Consider the following 17411-nt stretch of genomic DNA (forward strand, 5'->3'; position numbering starts at 1 on the left):
TCATAATATAAAATCTCCATAATATAAAAGTTCCTAAAGGTCCCTTCAGAATAGCAAATAAAACATGTTAATCTTTTTTTCTCCAGCAGAATTGACTTGATCTGAGTTCAGATTTACATTCAGCAAGCACTGTCATTGCTCTTTTTTTTTTTTACTTGTCCAGTTGCACTAAGTGAGCAAACTTCCTGTGACACTCGATAACGCACCTCGTGTGGAGACGGCATTGAAGCGACTGCACAAAATAGCTCATAAAGCTCAGGGTGTTTCATTCAATTTCACCCAAACTGCAATCACACACAACTTAGTTCACATAAAGCAAGAAATGCAGAATGCAAAAAAAAAAAAAAATTGCAATAAAAAAAAAGCATAATTCAAACGAGTGCTTTATCAATGTTTATGTCCAAATGAAAGTTTAGTTTTCTGGCATCTTTTGTGTGATGTTAGCAGTATATTTTGTTGTTATCGAAACACTGACTCTAAAACCTAGTTAGCAGTCTTTCTGGTTACTGCCACCATAGCTTTCTTCAACAGCACTCCTCACATGAAGGCTTTTCATAAAGTTTGATGCTAGTATATTGCTGGGTACAAATTAAACTTATTGGAGCAGTCATTTACATTGAAAACCTCATGTCTGCAGTTTGCAGCCTCAATTAAATCCAATACCTGCCACAAAAAAAACCAAAAAAAAAACAAGGTCAAATGTAATGCATGTGTGTGTGTGTTTAATGAACTGTGCACTGCATGCTTCGAGTAAACATTGTACCCATCAACGACCTGCCAACCACAAACTACTGAAAACAAAACAGAGAAACGGTGGGAAAGAGAGAGAAAGGGTGGAGGAAATCGAGTGAGAAAGAGAGAGAAGATGTGCCATTTCTCTTCACTATTTACCCAGACTGAAAATTGAAAAATACACACACACACACTTTAGTAAAAAATTACAACATTATATTAAACTGAAATGAAAGTTTTGAAATGAACAAATGAAATATGTTTCTGAATAGGATGCTTTGCCTTACTTTGGTCTGCAAAGATAATGCTTGTCATTTATGAGTTTGAAAGGTTGTGGTGTGTTGCTGTGCTCATACACCCTTGTAGAGTTGACCTCAGATTCCACTGATTAAAACCTACAATGTAACCACACACACATATAAGGTCTCTGCACTTTGGGGAACCAGTATGACATTCTGCTGAACTCAAGACCAGCCCAGATCCAGACCAGTTACACAAACATCTCTCATGCCAAACGTGCACAATTTCAGATGTCAAATACATGTCACTCACAATGAGCTATCAAACATCTGCTGGCAATTAGCAGTGAATTATATTTAATATAATATTTCATCTGGAAGATTTTTCCATATTATTGAAAAACACTGAAAAAAAGAATTTGGTGTAGAAATAATTTTCACTCAGATATTGTTGGTAAATTTCCTAAATACCGGTAATTACAAGACCGGAAAGTAACAAACTGAATTGGACGTGAAATTTTAACAAGTATTTTCTTGTAAAATGTACTCCAATAATCTTTGTTTAAAAGCATAACTACATGCACATCTTGTCAGAAGCGTTAATTTCAAAATCGGTTTTGTGTTGCTAAAATGGTGTTGCATTTTAAAATCTAAATATCTGTAAGACTTAAATAAGCGCAGTGGTGATATCCACATTACATCTTGTGTCATATCATGCCATCGCTGTGCAAGTTACAAGCTGCAAAGCTGTTAACATGACTTCAGTTCAGGACGTTTTATAAAGTTTTTCTACTTATTACAGATTATTTGATGCAGCAAATTCAGATCGCTGATAAGAAAAACTTAATAAAATGTCCCGAACTGAAGTCATGTTAACATACAGCAATGCAACGTGCAACATGCACAGCGATGGCATGAGATGACACAAGATGTACATATAATGTGGACATCCCCACAGATGTTTCGGTTTTTGCATCAACCTTAGGGTGTTCTATCAAGAAATCAACAACCTGACTTAGCCTCCTTCTGAGAAGTTTATCGGCTTCTCTTTGCTTTGGATGTTTTGGTGAGAAATGTGGGGCAATGCAAAGTCAGCAAAACAAAGAAGTGAGAGCCCAAAATAGGCAGATCAGCGTCCTTCTCTGACAGTGACACTTGTCCCCCAAACAGCAGAGCACTTCAGATACGAACCACTGAAGTGTGAATTACACAGAAGACACTCATAACACAAGACGTCCTGAAGATCTGCACTCAGAGGTGAGTCTTTGTCCTATTGAATTTGAAACTTGTCAGGTTTACAGATGCCCATGCACACTAAGCATTACGATAAATAGATAGATAGATAGATAGATAGATAGATAGATAGATAGATAGATAGATAGATAGATAGATAGATAGATAGATAGATAGATAGATAGATAGATAGATAGATAGATAGATCTTCACACTAATTCTGCATTATTATCTGTGATTTATGCTGAAATAAAAAAATGTTTTGCAGACATATACTACAGTATTTCCATTTCAAATAAATATAATCATATTGTGCATATTCATGTCTATGATTTCTTTGACAGAATATGGTTTAGTATACTAATGCATTATGTATGCATGTATGTGTATATATGTATTTATTCAACCCAATTTAAATATGGACAAACCCAGCCTTTGGGTTAAATTTTTAAATTACATTGTAACCCAACGTTTGGGTTTGTCCATATTTTACCCAAAATTTGGTTGAAACAACCCAGCATTTTTAGAGTGTAGGCTATGTGTGTGTATATATATATATTATATATATAAATATAAATTAAAATGTATTTTCCTCCACGTTTATTAAAACTTGAATGTAAATTATAGCGATGCAGAAAGATTGATATACTGTTTTTATAATTATTGACTTAAATTTTAAAAATGCCACGCCTAGTAATAATTAAATACAATATTTAATTAAATACAAAACAATCATTGGTCACATCTTAGCTACAAATTGCAAAGAAATATTTTTAGTTACTGTATTTTTACCAGGTTTGCTCATTAAAGGGTTAATACTTTAATTACAGAGCACAAAATAGAACGATAAAATATTTTATGATAAATAAAAATGTATACACTTCATTAATTATGACAAAAACTATTTTAAAAAGTTGTATTCAGAAATGATTGTGCATGTTTTGATATATTAAAACATACTTTTTCTGTCACATTCTTTTCATTGCTGCAACTGATAAAATGTTTCATATTTTAGTTCATATGCAGCGGTCTCCAACCTTTTTGTGAGCGAGGGCTACCTCAAGGGATCAAATAATCTAAGGGCTACTTGTCTGTTATACTAAAAAAATGTATTAAATACATACAACATGGTTGTGTTTTTTATGCCCCTGCTTCTGTTTTTTATTTGCTCATTAAAATTGACCATTGTTCTTCCATAGTATCATTTGTAGATCATGGCAACCCAGGTAAACCATGCATGGCTCTTAATCACTACCACGGGTAAAAAATAAAAATAAAATAAAAGTAGCCCAAACATTTAGTATAAATATAAATGCAAAATAAATAAATAAATAAAATGCAAAAAAAGAAGAACAACAAAACTGCCATAGCTTCTAAACAAAAACATAGTGTAATTACATTGCTCCTCTAAGACATTTAATAGGCTACATTAATACATGACTATATTAATATAACAGCATTCAATATGAATATATACCGGCACGTTTCTGCCAAAAAATAGTTTGTTTTAGTTACAGTAAATTATAGGCTATGTCTTCTAACTGGTTTATTCTTGGAACTACTTTTGTTTGTTTGTTTTTCCGTGTTGAGAATATCAGCAGTTTCGTCAGGCTTTTTCATAAACTAGTTTAAATCCCAGAGTCATGTGTGGGTTTATAAAAGGCTAGAGATAGTTGAATAATGTTCGCGTGATCGCTGTTTTTTGGGCCGAGCTGATGAACGCTGAACAGTTCAAACAACAGTTTCGTTCCGCTTTTGGAGCGTTTGCCATTTGATGTTTCTTAAAAGCAACGCAAATGACAGCGCATGATCAAAGAGAGATGGGTCGTTTTGTAGAGGCAACATTTTAAAAAAGGTCACAAATGTATCTTCCATTTAGTCGAAGTCTGGAGCCCCGATTTATATCCCTAATTGTTTTGATTTGGTAAATGTTTGATAGCTTACGGTTGTTTCTGAGGCTGAATAGTCATAGGCTTTAACATCTGATGCAGTCCTGAGTTTCTTCATCATCATCATCATCATCCTCATCCTCACAAGCACACACAGCAGCCAGCAAGTCTCTCCACAGAAACATCCCTCACTTCATTCTGCTCTTTTAACTTCACTTCTGCTCAAATAAAGACCCCGTTCCTGGTGATGGGGTTTTAAAGCGCGTTGGCTGGCACGCGATGCTGACTAAAAGCACGAACGGGATGTCAGATTCACGCCAACGACTGTCTGACTGTGGCACGCGATGAGTAGAGGAATGACTACAATTTCACTTTAGGTGTTATTTAAAGATTTTTAACAGAGAATTTTGTGCTCCCATTCACCACAAAAGCACACCTGAAACTAAAGGTGACATTTAGCCTAATCGCTGATGCATCGGTCTGTGGCGCGAGTAACTATTACTGATATTATTCTGAGCCGCACGACTTTACGATCTTATTTTTTCTAACATGGATAGGCTATGCAGTTCTAATGAAAAAGGTTTTTTTTTTTTTCTTAAAAAAACCTAAAAAACCCCGAATGAATAAATCAAATACAAATATATAAGACTGCAGCTATTTTCCAGCCATGTACAAAAATATATTTTATTTGCTTAAATGTAGCCTACGTGTAAACAATCATAATACACATGCAGACATATGCTATATATGCAAAGGTGAACTCGTGAAGCGTGACAGAATCAGCGCCAGTGTAAATAAAACTGGCAACCAGTCAAACAGTGAAGCGTGCATCCCAAAACACTTTTTAGTTTATTATGTCATTTACTAAAAAAACCCCGCATATATTTATTATTGGTTCAATTTAAAAACCGTAATAAAAAAAGCTGTGCTGAGACGTGAAAGATGTGTTTAGAATACTAGGCTAGACTATGTAAACCAAAAACCTCAATAATTAACTAATTTTGATGCATTCCAGCATCAACAATTTGCTGCAAAATCTGCTGGATATAGTCAGTGCTAAAGTTATGACATCTTTCCAGAAGCAGGCAGCACGTGTATAACCAATCACTACACAGAAACCGCTCAGATTTATTCCCTTTAAGACCACACATGTGAAACTGCGAAGATCTCAAGATAATCCATGTCTAACTAACCCGAACTGGTTTAATTAAAAAAATATATATATAGCCTACTAAATGTGTCACTTGTGTAACACTATTGTTTACTTGGTAATTTTAGCATCTTTTATTTGCTCAGTTTAGAGATTATTCACGACATGGTTTAGAAACATGACCTTTAAAGAGCGCCTCTAGTGGAAGCAAAGCATGCAACAAAACATGCGCGTGTGTGTGTGTGTCATATTTAATACATCAGGCTTTAATGGCCCATTTAGTAAGAATAATGAGCTCACAGTCAAGTGTAATAAACAATGTAATAAAATGATGACTAAGAGATTCAAATACACATTCCTCAAAAGCCTGATGGATCATATTTGATACTCACACTTGAACATTGAAAAACCATGTATGATCCCAGATCATGGATTGATGGATAATCAAGTAAACAAGTAAAAAAAGTTTCTTTAGTCCATTACATGTTCATCTTGAAATATTACTAACAATATAAAAGTTATTCTTACATTTACTTTATAAACAAGCAAAAATTTAGACATATTTGAAATTACGATAAAATGCCTTTTACTTCCTAAAAAGTATGAACTACCAATGAGAGGGCAGAAGGCACGAAGTGTTTCTTTTAGAAAAAGTTATGTTGATCATTCAGAGGCGTTAGAAATTCATGTAAATAGGCTTTATATGGTTCACCTTCCACACTATAAGCACACCTGATGAACGGTTTCCGCTTCTCTCCCGTGTTTTACAGGTATGGCGAGCTCTGGTTCAACTACAGAAGATTTAACGTATGCAATCGGCTATGGGTTATACAACTACACTGATTATGAAAGTGAAGTTGGCGTCACCAATGCCAACTTCTCTGACATTGATGAGCTTTGTGAAGCCAGCAGCGAACAGGAGTTGACCATCACTGCTGTCCAGACCACCATCTTCCTCTTCGTCTTCATCTTAGGTGTAATTGGAAACGGGCTGGTCATTGCAACCTTCGCGCTGTACCGCCGTCTACGTCTACGCAGCATGACCGACGTCTTCCTCTTCTTCCTGGCTCTGTCTGACACGCTGCTTCTGCTGACTCTTCCGCTACAGACGGGAGAGACGCTGATCGGCAGCTGGGAGTTCGGAGAGGCCTTGTGCAAGCTAAACCGTGGCATGTATGCCATCAACACCTACAGCGGCCTGCTGTTGCTAGCGTGCATTAGCGTCGATCGCTATTTAGTGGTGATTCGCACCAGGGCCGTGCGTAAGATGAGTTCTGGCACGCTGTTTTACAGCACACTGTCTGCGTTAGGCGTCACAGTAACCTCAGTCCTCCTGAGCCTGCCAGACCTGCGCTTCAGCTCCATAGACAAAAACATGAGTTCAAACTTCTGCGATATGAAAGTTTGGGGCGATGAAGTGAGTAAATGGAAGCTGTGGGCCCAGATGGCGAAGATCGCAGGATTCTGCATCCCTTGCGTGGCGATGGTGGCGTGTTACGGTGCGATCGGACGCGTGCTGATCCGCGCCGGTGGGAAATGCTGGCGTAGACAGAGGACCCTGCGTTTGATGGCATTGCTGGTGGTGCTTTTCCTGGTTTTCCAGCTACCGTACACTGTGGTGCAGCTGATTAAAATATTCACAGCCACACCGAAACTCTGCGACGAGTGGACCCGGTTCCAGCTCCTGGAAAACGTGACACGCAATCTGGCCTGCGTGAGGTGCTGCCTGAACCCTTTGCTTTATGCGCTGGTTGGCGTCCGTTTCCGAAACGACATCATCAGGCTGTTGACGGATGCCGGGTGTGTGTGCGCGTGTGTGTCCCACATAACACCTCATCATGACAACGGAAGCTCTGTAACGCCGTCCTCTCCGGCTCCAACGTTGCTTTCACCCGTCTCCTGTACTTCACCATCCGTGAAGAAAACACCTGCAGCAAACACAACCCAAACGTTCATCTTTCCCTCACCTATATCTGGAAAAATGTCTTCGGTCATAAGCTGGTGTCATCAATGACTTAGATATCAGACAATCTGAAATAAATCATTTCTCAGTTTAAAACCATAATGAGATGCAATGTGCAGAAAAGCTTTTTCATCTTTTTTAAGCTTTCACAGCTAAATATATATATATATGAAATATTACAGAGGCTCATAATGTATGGTTTTTAGATATATTTCTTCTCTATTTTTAGTTTAGACTAAGAATGTTAGGTTTCATTAACAAAAATTTCAGCCATTTTTCTAACTTGGACTTTCAACAACAGCACTACTTCACCGTCCAAAGACACGTCAGCAAATACAGACAGATTAAATTAATCACAGAGCATTTCTTTTGGGTAAAAAAGGCTGTTTCATTGATATCTATCAAGTGAAGACATTAATAACTTGTGCACAAAATTTTTAACCATTAAAATAAATCCTTTTGTTGTACATATATGTTATTCTCTGCTATTTCAATCTCATTTCTGTATCTTCCCTTAACCTGTATCCTCTGCTATACTGACAGAAACGGCAAGAGAGAGAATATATATATTACCCTTTTTTTATAAGGATTTCATAATGATGTGTTGAAATAAATGGAAATCTATGAAAATAAATTTCTTTGAGCACTTATTTCTTGTTACTGGCTTATTTACCGGTATTTTGAATGTTTAAAACATTAAAGCAGGTATTTTATCAGCATGTTAGCGCCACCTTGAGGTGAAATCTGAGTGAAGAAATAAAATATTGGATAAACTTTGGCGTAAACTAATATAAATTACATTTATTAAGGTTTATAAAGGCTAAAAACATAGCAGTGACTTAACTCAATTTTACCTCGGCAATTTACAACTGACACTAAAGTAAAACGTCTTCTCTTCTACATACATCAACCCATTTTTTACCATCATGATAAACCGTTGATGATAATCTCAACTTTTTCGAGGCCTAATATCAAACAAATCAAATATCAAACGTCGAGCCAACTTTGTTGCACTTCCTGTACCAGTTTTTTTTTCTCATGCATATTTTGATCTGACAAGCCTAGAGAGAAAGTAAAACGCTGTTTATCACTTAAAAGGTGGAAGTTGAAAAAGCAATATCACAAGAGTCAATCGGCATACTTTGCACACAGTAAGTTAAAAGTCTTCAAAACAGTAACTTATCTGTTATAAATATAAATATTCAGGTGTATCATAAACGTAGGCCTACCTGTCCTGTTTACATGCAGCGCCGCCGGATCCTTCTTGCTGCTGCTAAATGTTTATTTCACTGACTTTTAGTAGGCTATTGTGTTCTTCAAATAGTTTTACTTACACATGTTGTTACCAAGCTTACGTGTCTTTTTATTTAAAGAAATGCATTTGTTATGCAGTTTACTTGCAAACCCGGACACAAGACGAGGGAGCCTCAGGTAAAACCAGCGCAGTGACACAATCTCACAGCAGAGGGCGCTGATGAACATGAGTCATGGTATTTCTAACTATTCAAATGAACTTCAACTAATGATCTTGTAAGTGTTATTTAATTAGGTAATGCTAGTTAATTTTATTTATGAAGTTACTCTGAAGTGTTACAGATATGTGTTAAAGTTGGAATTGATTTGGGACATATGACAAAAGATGATGGAAAAAGAGAAGAGTAGCCTAATTTGTAATAGCTATTCAATGAAAGGAAAATCTTTTTTTGTGTGTGTTCATAATTTTTCTTCAGAATGCTGGCGCCACCAAATCTGAGTTAAGAAGTAAAAGAATGGCTAAATACGTAGTTTGTATTTTACTTTAGAAACCCTTTCAATAAATGTTGCTCTACAACGTTTATTAGAGCTTAAAATATATAATTTCTCAATTTATTTTCCACTAGATGGCGCTAAAGTGAGTTCCGACCATATTGTAAAACCAATTCTGACACATAAAGCTGAAGTCACTACTAGCTTCTGAAACATAAAGCTGAAGTCACTTTTAGGGGAAAAAAACAGTCAAAGTTAAAATATTAACGTACAATGTCCTCTTATGAGTATAAGCCCAAGTCGTTGCAAGCTTTAGGTTTCAGGGTCCCCGTCTCGATCTCCCACTGGAACACCTGACAGCTGCTTCTCTCATCTGCCTTTCTTTCCAAAGCCAAACATGGTAAGTCACTCATTTTATATTTTTTGTAATAAATTATTATTTATAATTTTTTTACGTTTTTTATTTTTATTATTTATTTAATAATTATTAGTATTTGTAATATCTAGGCTAGACACCAAAGCGAGTAGGTAAATATAAACTTTACTGTGGGATTCGATCCCACGAGTTTGCGATGCCAGCGTCGTTCTCTCTACTACTTGAGCTAAGAGCGAATGATGTATGAAGTGATATAAGGTGGAGTTACAGTTTGTACGTTCAAGGCGTTATGACGTCACACGCTAGAGACCCGCCCCCCTCTAGGTGAATTTTTGATTGCGCTGTCCGTCAGCCAATAAGGAAACTGTAACAGAACATTACGTCATCTAGCTCCAATGAGCTATTTGTAATTCAGTTTGATTCCTTTTTCACAACGATATTAAAGTCTGAAAATAAAGATATGGCCGATATATGTTTTCGGTTTTCACAGCTGGTTCTAAAACATTCTTCATGACAATGTATTTATTAGTTTGTTTGTTTTAAAGAAGTAAATGTTCAAATGTTTAAAGAACATTTGTGAAAAAAAAAAAATCTAAATAAAATTATGCCATTCAAGTAGTTTTTTGACACAAGCTTCAGTGCATCAGCGTCTAATGTAACATCATTAATGTCATCGCTGTCACATCAGTATGTCAGAAATTGGAAACAGATTAAATGTCTTCAATGAATGGAAGATAAAAAGCAGCAGTAATCAAACGAGTTCTAGGCCTATATAAAAAACATTTTTCACTGACAATTGGAACGTGTTTCAATTTATTTTTTTGCCCTGAAAATAGTATTTCCATATTTATCTATTACAGAATATGATGCCTGAAATTTCTCTGAGAGAATATGAGATGCAGATGGAGGAGTGGAAGGCTATGAAGATAATCCCCGGACTGGAACCGGGGACTGGAACGGAGAACATCGCCATCATTGAGCATCAGTGTCTCAATTTCCAGATGGAAAACTCTGAAGTTGTGGTTACGCTTCGTTTAACCCCGAGAAGACTTTCAGAGGACAAAATGAAACGCAAGAACAAGGGAAGAATCATGGCCTTCTTCCAACGATCATGGCAGGCCATAAAACAGGGTTTCACCGGCTGCCTTTGGCCCAACGAAGCTCCATTTAAACTACTCTAACTGTAATAATACTAATAATAATAACTTATATTTATATAGCGCCTTTCATGGGACCCAAGGACGCTTTACACATAACTGCAGAGACAAAAAAAAGTTACACGGTTATTACACGGCCCTGTGGAATACTGGATTCTGATTGGTCAATCGCGGAATATGTTATTCCCCGATAACAACTGCTGAAAACAGACACATAAACAGGAACGGGTTTTCTTTGTACAAGTTTTGCATTGGTGAGCTAATAAAATATTAAAACTCTGTCAAATCAATATTTTGTGTTGTGTACACTTATTTAATTATGCCATCCAGTATGGAGGACTCGCTCTCTCGTTTCATACTTTGTGTCGGGGTCCTGATCACCCTGTCGGGGTTTATTCTGAGATAACAACCGGCTGGATGTACATTATCCCTTACTAAAAAAAATTAAGTAGCCTATAATTTATCACATATTCCGTCCATGTTATTGTGAATTATTGTTACACTACAAGTTGGCCTGTACTCACTTTAAAAGCTTGAAAGAGTAACCTGTTGATCAGCTACATGTAACTTGATTTCATTTAAAAAACATCTTTATTTGGAACCGAGGGCAAATACATTGCTTTTTGTGCCCCTTTTTTCACTTAAAGAAACAAGCTGATTTCTATTTGTTTCATGCATTTAAATTGCATACTGTGCTCAGTATAAAAACAGCAAAAACAGAAAGTGTAGTATAGTATGATATTCAAAACAAAGCCAGCATTTTTCTTAGCCAGCATCCATCTGGAGGAAATGAGTTTCTCTAGTGAATCGGCTCAGCAGCGATGGTGGGAAGTTACAGTTCATGCAGTGATGAAGTAATACGTGTACACTAAAATATAAAATAGACATGCGTAGAAAAAAGTTGATATACTTTTAATAAAATGCAGACACTTCAAAAACACCAACAAGGTATAAAATGCATTACAAATCAATCATGTATGACCGATTAAAAAGTCCAGAGTACAAAAAACAACAACATTTCAAAAGTCCTCATAGGGAATCCTCCCATTCAAACATCTGCATCTCAACAAACTGCAGTCAATAATCATAGGGAAAACTCAGCCCACAGATTTCTTGTCTGATTTGGCTGAATTGTTTTTTGTTTAGGACCCCAAGTTTATTTTTTTTGGCTCTTTAAACATGTACAGTGTGATTATATATGTGTTAATTTTCACTGTAATGCAGTGAATGTATTGACTATATGTTTAGGTTTAGTACTGGTTACATATCCATTATATAGTACTAAATATTAGGGGTCGGAATCTTTAGGCACTTTATGATTCAATTTGATTTTAATTCAGTGCGTCACAATCCAGTTCCAAAATGATTCTCAATATATCTCAGTTTTCCAGCAACAGCACTGTAAAATATATCAGGCAACAGAAGTTGAATAAGTTGGTATAATAAATGCACAGCACTTTGCAATCATTGCATTGCAGAGCAAATCTTAAAAATTATATATATTGTTTTGTGCATCAAGACAGAATTGTTTGAATATTTCCCTGACCCCTAAAACATATTTGCCCTCACTATAAATGTTAATGTTATTTTCTGTCTATATAAGCTTGTTTACACAACAGGATATCAATTGGTAACTTTTTATCTCACAATTTTGAGTTTATATCTCACAATTCACGTTTTCCCTTGCAAATCTGAATTGCATATACTGGCTTATTGTGAAATATAAACTCAGAATTTTATTTTAATTTTATTTCATGGTGGGGAAAAATCAGAATTGCGAGATGTTTGAGAAAATGTAGAATTGTGAGACGTAAACTCAAGAGAAAAAGTCTGAATTATGTGTTTACTTTATATTTTGCAGTTTTTCTCAGAATTATGAGATAAAAGTTTTTTTTCATCCTGTTGCAGAAACAAGATTTTATGTCACATTGATCAAAATTAGCTTAATGCTCTGCAAAAAATCTATGAGTGTATGATGCGTAATAATATTTTTCTTTCAGTTTAAGACTTTTAAGTCTTAAGTTTAAGTGGTGGCTCTTTCCACAGTCAACACAGATTCTGCAAAAGAAAGAAAAAAGTCAACAAAGATTCTACAAAAGACACACACACACGCATCCTCGGTTTCACCATCTTTGTGGGGACTCTCCATAGGCGTAATAGTTTTTATACTGTACAAAATGTATTTTCTATTTTCTATTCCCTAACACAAACCCGACCCCTAAACCTACCAATAACACAAAACTTTCTGCATTATTACATTTTCAAAAAAATATAATTTAGTATGTTTATTAACCCATTTCTCTCAAGGGGACCGCTGCCTTGTCCCCACAATGTAGGTGATCTCAGGTTTTACTATCCTTGTGGGGACATTTGGTCCTCACAATGTAACACACTCTCTCTCACACACACACACACACACACACACACACACACACACACACACACACACACACACACACACGAAATAAAAAATAACTTGACATGTTTCCTTGATACCTCTGTTTCTATTTAGCCGCTCTAAGCGGTGGACGTGGAGGTCGGGATTCTGCTCTTCTCCTTCCTTCTGGGCATTGAACGCTTTGTCTTGAGCAGGGAGTTGAACTTGATGAAGTTGTTGATGATTATGGGCACAGGCAGGATGATGAGCAGAACCCCGACCATTGCACAGAGGATGGCTACACACTTGCCTTGAACTGTTACGGGATATATGTCTCCATAACCCACTGTGGTCAGTGTGATCACTGCCAACCAACAACCGGAGGGAATGTCAAGAAATGAAGAGCCCAATTGTTCGAATTCTGTGTAATAAAACATGGTACCGAAGATGAGCGTGCAGCTGAAGAGCATAAGAGGAACCGCGCAGAGAGCCGTCGCACTGGCGCGGAGTGTGTGTTTGAGCACGCTCACACTGAACACATGCTGCATCAGCTTGAAGACGTGAAGGACGCGAATGCATCGCATCACATGCAGAAAGCCCAATGCCTGAATGCAGTACGACCCTGAACACCAGCGGAAGAACCAGGGCAGCAGGGCCAGCAGGTCGACGATGTTCATGACGGTCATGAAGAAGCTCAGTTTGCTCGGGCAGCTGAACGCACGCGTCACAAACTCAAACACGAACCATAGCGAACAGACCAACTCCACAGCATCCAGAACTCTAGGCAGTGCAGAGAGGTTCTCGACGGGATTCTCGCTCGAGTTGTCTGCCGACACCACATACATTTGGTGAGGATTTATAGCCCGATATGTCTGCAGAGAGAATGCAGTGATAGAGAGCAGGATGAAGAACAGAGATACGACCGCAGTGACCTGGAGAAACAGAAACGTGAAAAATGAGCAAGAAGCCACTCATGTAGAATAACTGCTGAATTGATTTAGGGTTGTGCATTATTCAGAACTGAATTGAGAACGCCTTATGAAATTCCTAAATACCAGACCTTAATAGTATAAAACTACGGAAGGACGGTCAGACAGATATAGCTAGAAGGAGAGATAAATGATAGAAAGACGGATAGATAGAAAGATAGACATAGATGGATGGATGGACGGACGGATATAGATAGTGAAGGGTCGGTCAAAATCCCTTGTCTCTTCAGTCATATATATATTTCATTCTATATTCCCTTTTGAATGCTTACATTACTTTTATACAAATCAATAATCAAATATATGCATTATCACATAATCATTTCTATATTCTCTTGTGCTTGTGAAATTATATTTTTCTCTTGAATACATGTTGAGATCAGTATTAAATGTATTCTTTCATATATATTTTCTCTAGAGAGCAATGCCATTTCTCTGCCTTTCTTCCTGAGGAGCTATGTTTTGGCTAACTGATAATACGAAGCTCAAGCACTCTTCGGCCTTGGTGATGTTATTTGGTGGTGTTCTGTGTGTGTGCGTTTGACTTTCTACGTAGGCATTTGGGACACAACGCTCATCCTCATCGGTGCTCTCCTCTAACCTGCGAGGTCAAAGCTGACCTATATCTAAGGATTGGCGACAGCTATCCTAACTAATGGCGATAGGCACCTCTATCTGCTCACACGTGTGAAATTGTTTATGGTTTTATGTTCTCTTAGCCAATCAGATGTATGATGATGCGACGCTTGCCCTTGCAAAATGGTATAATTGGTGTATTATTTTGTGTAAGGTAGAGTTGGCTTACGACCTCCTCGTGAGACTTTGACGCTCGCTCTACCAATGAAACTGCAAACTATTCTTCAGTAAATTTTTATCCTTTTGATTGAACTTCACGACTCCTGGTCATCTTTCATCATATCTGGTCTCGGGTCTTATAACTGTTACACCCCCTAACAATAGATGGATGGACGGATATAGATGGATGGATGGACGGATATAGATAGATAGATAGATAGATAGATAGATAGATAGATAGATAGATAGATAGATAGATAGATAGATAGATAGATAGATAGATAGATAGGTGGATGAATGGATGGATAGACGGATATAGATGGATAGATCGATGGATGGGTCAAATTTTCCAATTCCAATTTATGAATCAAAAGCGAGCCAATTCTTCAATTCTATATTTTGCACAACCCAGCCTAAACAAAGACACTTATGATACCGTGGCGCCAACGGATGAAAGCGGGTTGTCAAAGAGAGCCCATATCTTCGGCTGCCAAGCTCTAGTGTGGCTGGTTTGGTCATTCTCCATCACTGAAGGGTCAATCTGAGCCAAAGCTTCTACGGCATCTTTGTTCTGTCGAAAAGCCGCCCAACAGCAGGGCTCCACGTCTGTGCCGCTGATTCCCCAGAAATCAAACTCCTCCTCCAGCAAAACACCGCACAAGTTAGTCGGGTAGTGCAGCTTCCCGCTTCTATAAAACTGCAGCACGTGACTGAAGACTTCAGGGTGGCGATCGAAAAACAGCTCTGAAGGAGGCTTCTCAGTGTCCACCAGCTGCGCGAGACGGGACCCCGGAAGGGTCATTAGGGTGCTCTTGTGGGTCTCATGTTTTACCCCTCCGACATTTATCACTATTTTATCACGACTGCCCCCAGAGGCTCCCAGTGAGGAAACACTCACAGAACTCATAATAGTGGACAAAGAGCTAGTGTTGCTATTCTGCAGATGTCGTGAAGCTGGTTTTCTATGACACAAATTAAAAGTTTATCAAGTTATCATTGATGTTCACTGGAAATACAACATTAACATTTGCTCATTTAGCATCACAAAATTAGTATACAAATATCAATATAGTTACAGTACATTAAAGAATTCACAATATCCAAATGTTCATTATAAATTTCACATTCTGATTCAACAATTTGTTTGCATAATTTTATTTTATTTTATAAAAAAACCCCCAAATTTTTCCATATATTTATAGAGTATAGAGTATTGGTGCATATGCATGTAAATTATTAAATATCATTCTTCCTTGTATTTATTTAGTGTGGACAAGATACATTTACCTTTCATTATTCGTTAAACATTATGTAACTGCTTGGCAACAATGATTGTTTGGTTAAATTTTTTTTTTATAAATAAATAAATAAATAATGGTTCTTCTGACTTAAAAAAACCCAGTTTGAGCCATTTGAAATCTAAAAAGATACTAAGATAAAAGATAAAACATCTACTAAGATATTTTTAGGTATATCGCCAGTTCTCCTTACAAGCAAAAGTTATCAATCCAAGAAAGAAAAAAATACAGAAGTCAAAAAGGAATTTATTTAAAAAAAATAATACAAGTGTTATATATTAAGTTTTTTGTAGTTTTATTCATTAAAAAATACATTGCAATACAATCATTTGACTGATAATGACTGAAGCTGAAAACAAATTAACCATTGTATTAAAGACGGACCTTACCTTGTCAGACTTTGATATCCTTTCACTCAAAGATATTCTGAAGAACGCAGAATTTCACTATTATAATCTTTTGACTGTTGGTGAGCTTGAAACTTGGAGTTGTGAAACACTGACGCAATCTTTACAACTTTATTTTTCTCTGCAGTCCAGCCTCCAACTGTCCCAGAAGACAAGCCGCCATTCACCAAAGAATGTGTAGCCAGAAAAAAAGTCCATCTGATGAAAGCCAGCTGTTCTGGTCAGTCGAACTTCCCGTCAGCTGACTAATGGACATTTGTAGCCTGAGGCATAAACTCATTTGATTGACATTAACATCTTGTAGATATTCACTTCCTGATGCCAGACCTCCAACTGAAGCATTGTATCCACTCACAAATGCAGTTTAAGAAAACTCTTAATCAACATTGCGAGATCTAGTATTATGAAATGAAGGCGTTCACACTGACATATAATCTGCACTTATTAATATAAATGCTATTCCCTGCAGAATGTTGCATAACAGCATCTGCCAATGACTGCCAATTCAAATGTACATTGTTATGGAAATTTTACTTTTTAATGAGTTATTTTGCTTTTGTATGGGTACAACTTTTATTAACGTTGAAGATTCATTTTTACTAAACCATTTAAAGGAATATAATCATATAAGCAAAAAGCACATTATTAAAGATATAAAACCAAGCTTTTAGAAATGTTAAAAGTTAGGACAAACTTTCAGGAACTAAATGTTCTCTGAGTCATGTGAAGGCTGACAATATGTGTGTGCGCAGTTTCGATCAGCACACGAGATCTGTAGCAGGAAACTTTTTGCTGACATGACAAGTTGTTCTGTCTGATCATGAGCACATGAGACCATGAGCTAAGAAGTCTGGGTTTAAGGTAACAAAGGTTTTTTTACACAGGATGTGTTAGGGTATATAACATTGGCGAAAGGGACTGGCCTTCGCCTTCTCATGTCAGATGCTCTCTGCGTGAGAATGCCATGGGCCTTCTCATATCAGACGCTATCTGTGTGGGAACGTCTTATTTCATGCATGAAATAAAATACTTTGTTTAAACTTTTGAGAATCGACTTTGT

General features: G+C 36.9%; 2 protein-coding genes across 2 annotated transcripts; one reads left to right on the forward strand and one right to left on the reverse strand.

Annotated features, from left to right (window-relative positions):
* Nucleotides 1-2097: 2097 nt before the first annotated feature.
* Nucleotides 2098-7855, forward strand: ccr10 (chemokine (C-C motif) receptor 10). The gene is made up of 2 exons (XM_079600997.1): nt 2098-2228; nt 6014-7855. Exon 2 carries the CDS (start codon nt 6016-6018, stop codon nt 7255-7257), a length of 1242 nt encoding a protein of 413 aa, XP_079457123.1. The 5' UTR covers nt 2098-2228; nt 6014-6015; the 3' UTR covers nt 7258-7855.
* A 3527-nt stretch (nt 7856-11382) lies between these two features.
* Nucleotides 11383-16691, reverse strand: LOC306993018 (voltage-gated potassium channel KCNC1). Its single transcript, XM_079602449.1, has 3 exons — nt 16334-16691; nt 15083-15608; nt 11383-13794 (listed from the first exon to the last, which is right to left on the reverse strand). The coding sequence occupies exons 2-3, from the start codon at nt 15551-15553 to the stop codon at nt 13003-13005; spliced, it is 1263 nt and encodes a 420-aa protein (XP_079458575.1). The 5' UTR covers nt 15554-15608; nt 16334-16691; the 3' UTR covers nt 11383-13002.
* Nucleotides 16692-17411: the final 720 nt, after the last annotated feature.

The sequence above is a fragment of the Phoxinus phoxinus genome (genome assembly GCF_949152265.1).
Source record: "Phoxinus phoxinus genome assembly, chromosome: 24".
Classification (NCBI taxonomy): Eukaryota; Metazoa; Chordata; class Actinopteri; order Cypriniformes; family Leuciscidae; genus Phoxinus; species Phoxinus phoxinus.

Coding starts and splice junctions, on each gene's coding strand:
- ccr10 (XM_079600997.1), top strand. CDS start 6,016: ATGGCGAGCTCTGGTTCAACTACAGAAGATTTAACGTATGCAATCGGC.
- LOC306993018 (XM_079602449.1), bottom strand. CDS start 15,553: ATGAGTTCTGTGAGTGTTTCCTCACTGGGAGCCTCTGGGGGCAGTCGT. Junction 13,795..15,082: donor TTTCATCCGTTGGCGCCACG/GTATCATAAGTG, acceptor CTGTTTCTCCAG/GTCACTGCGGTCGTATCTCT.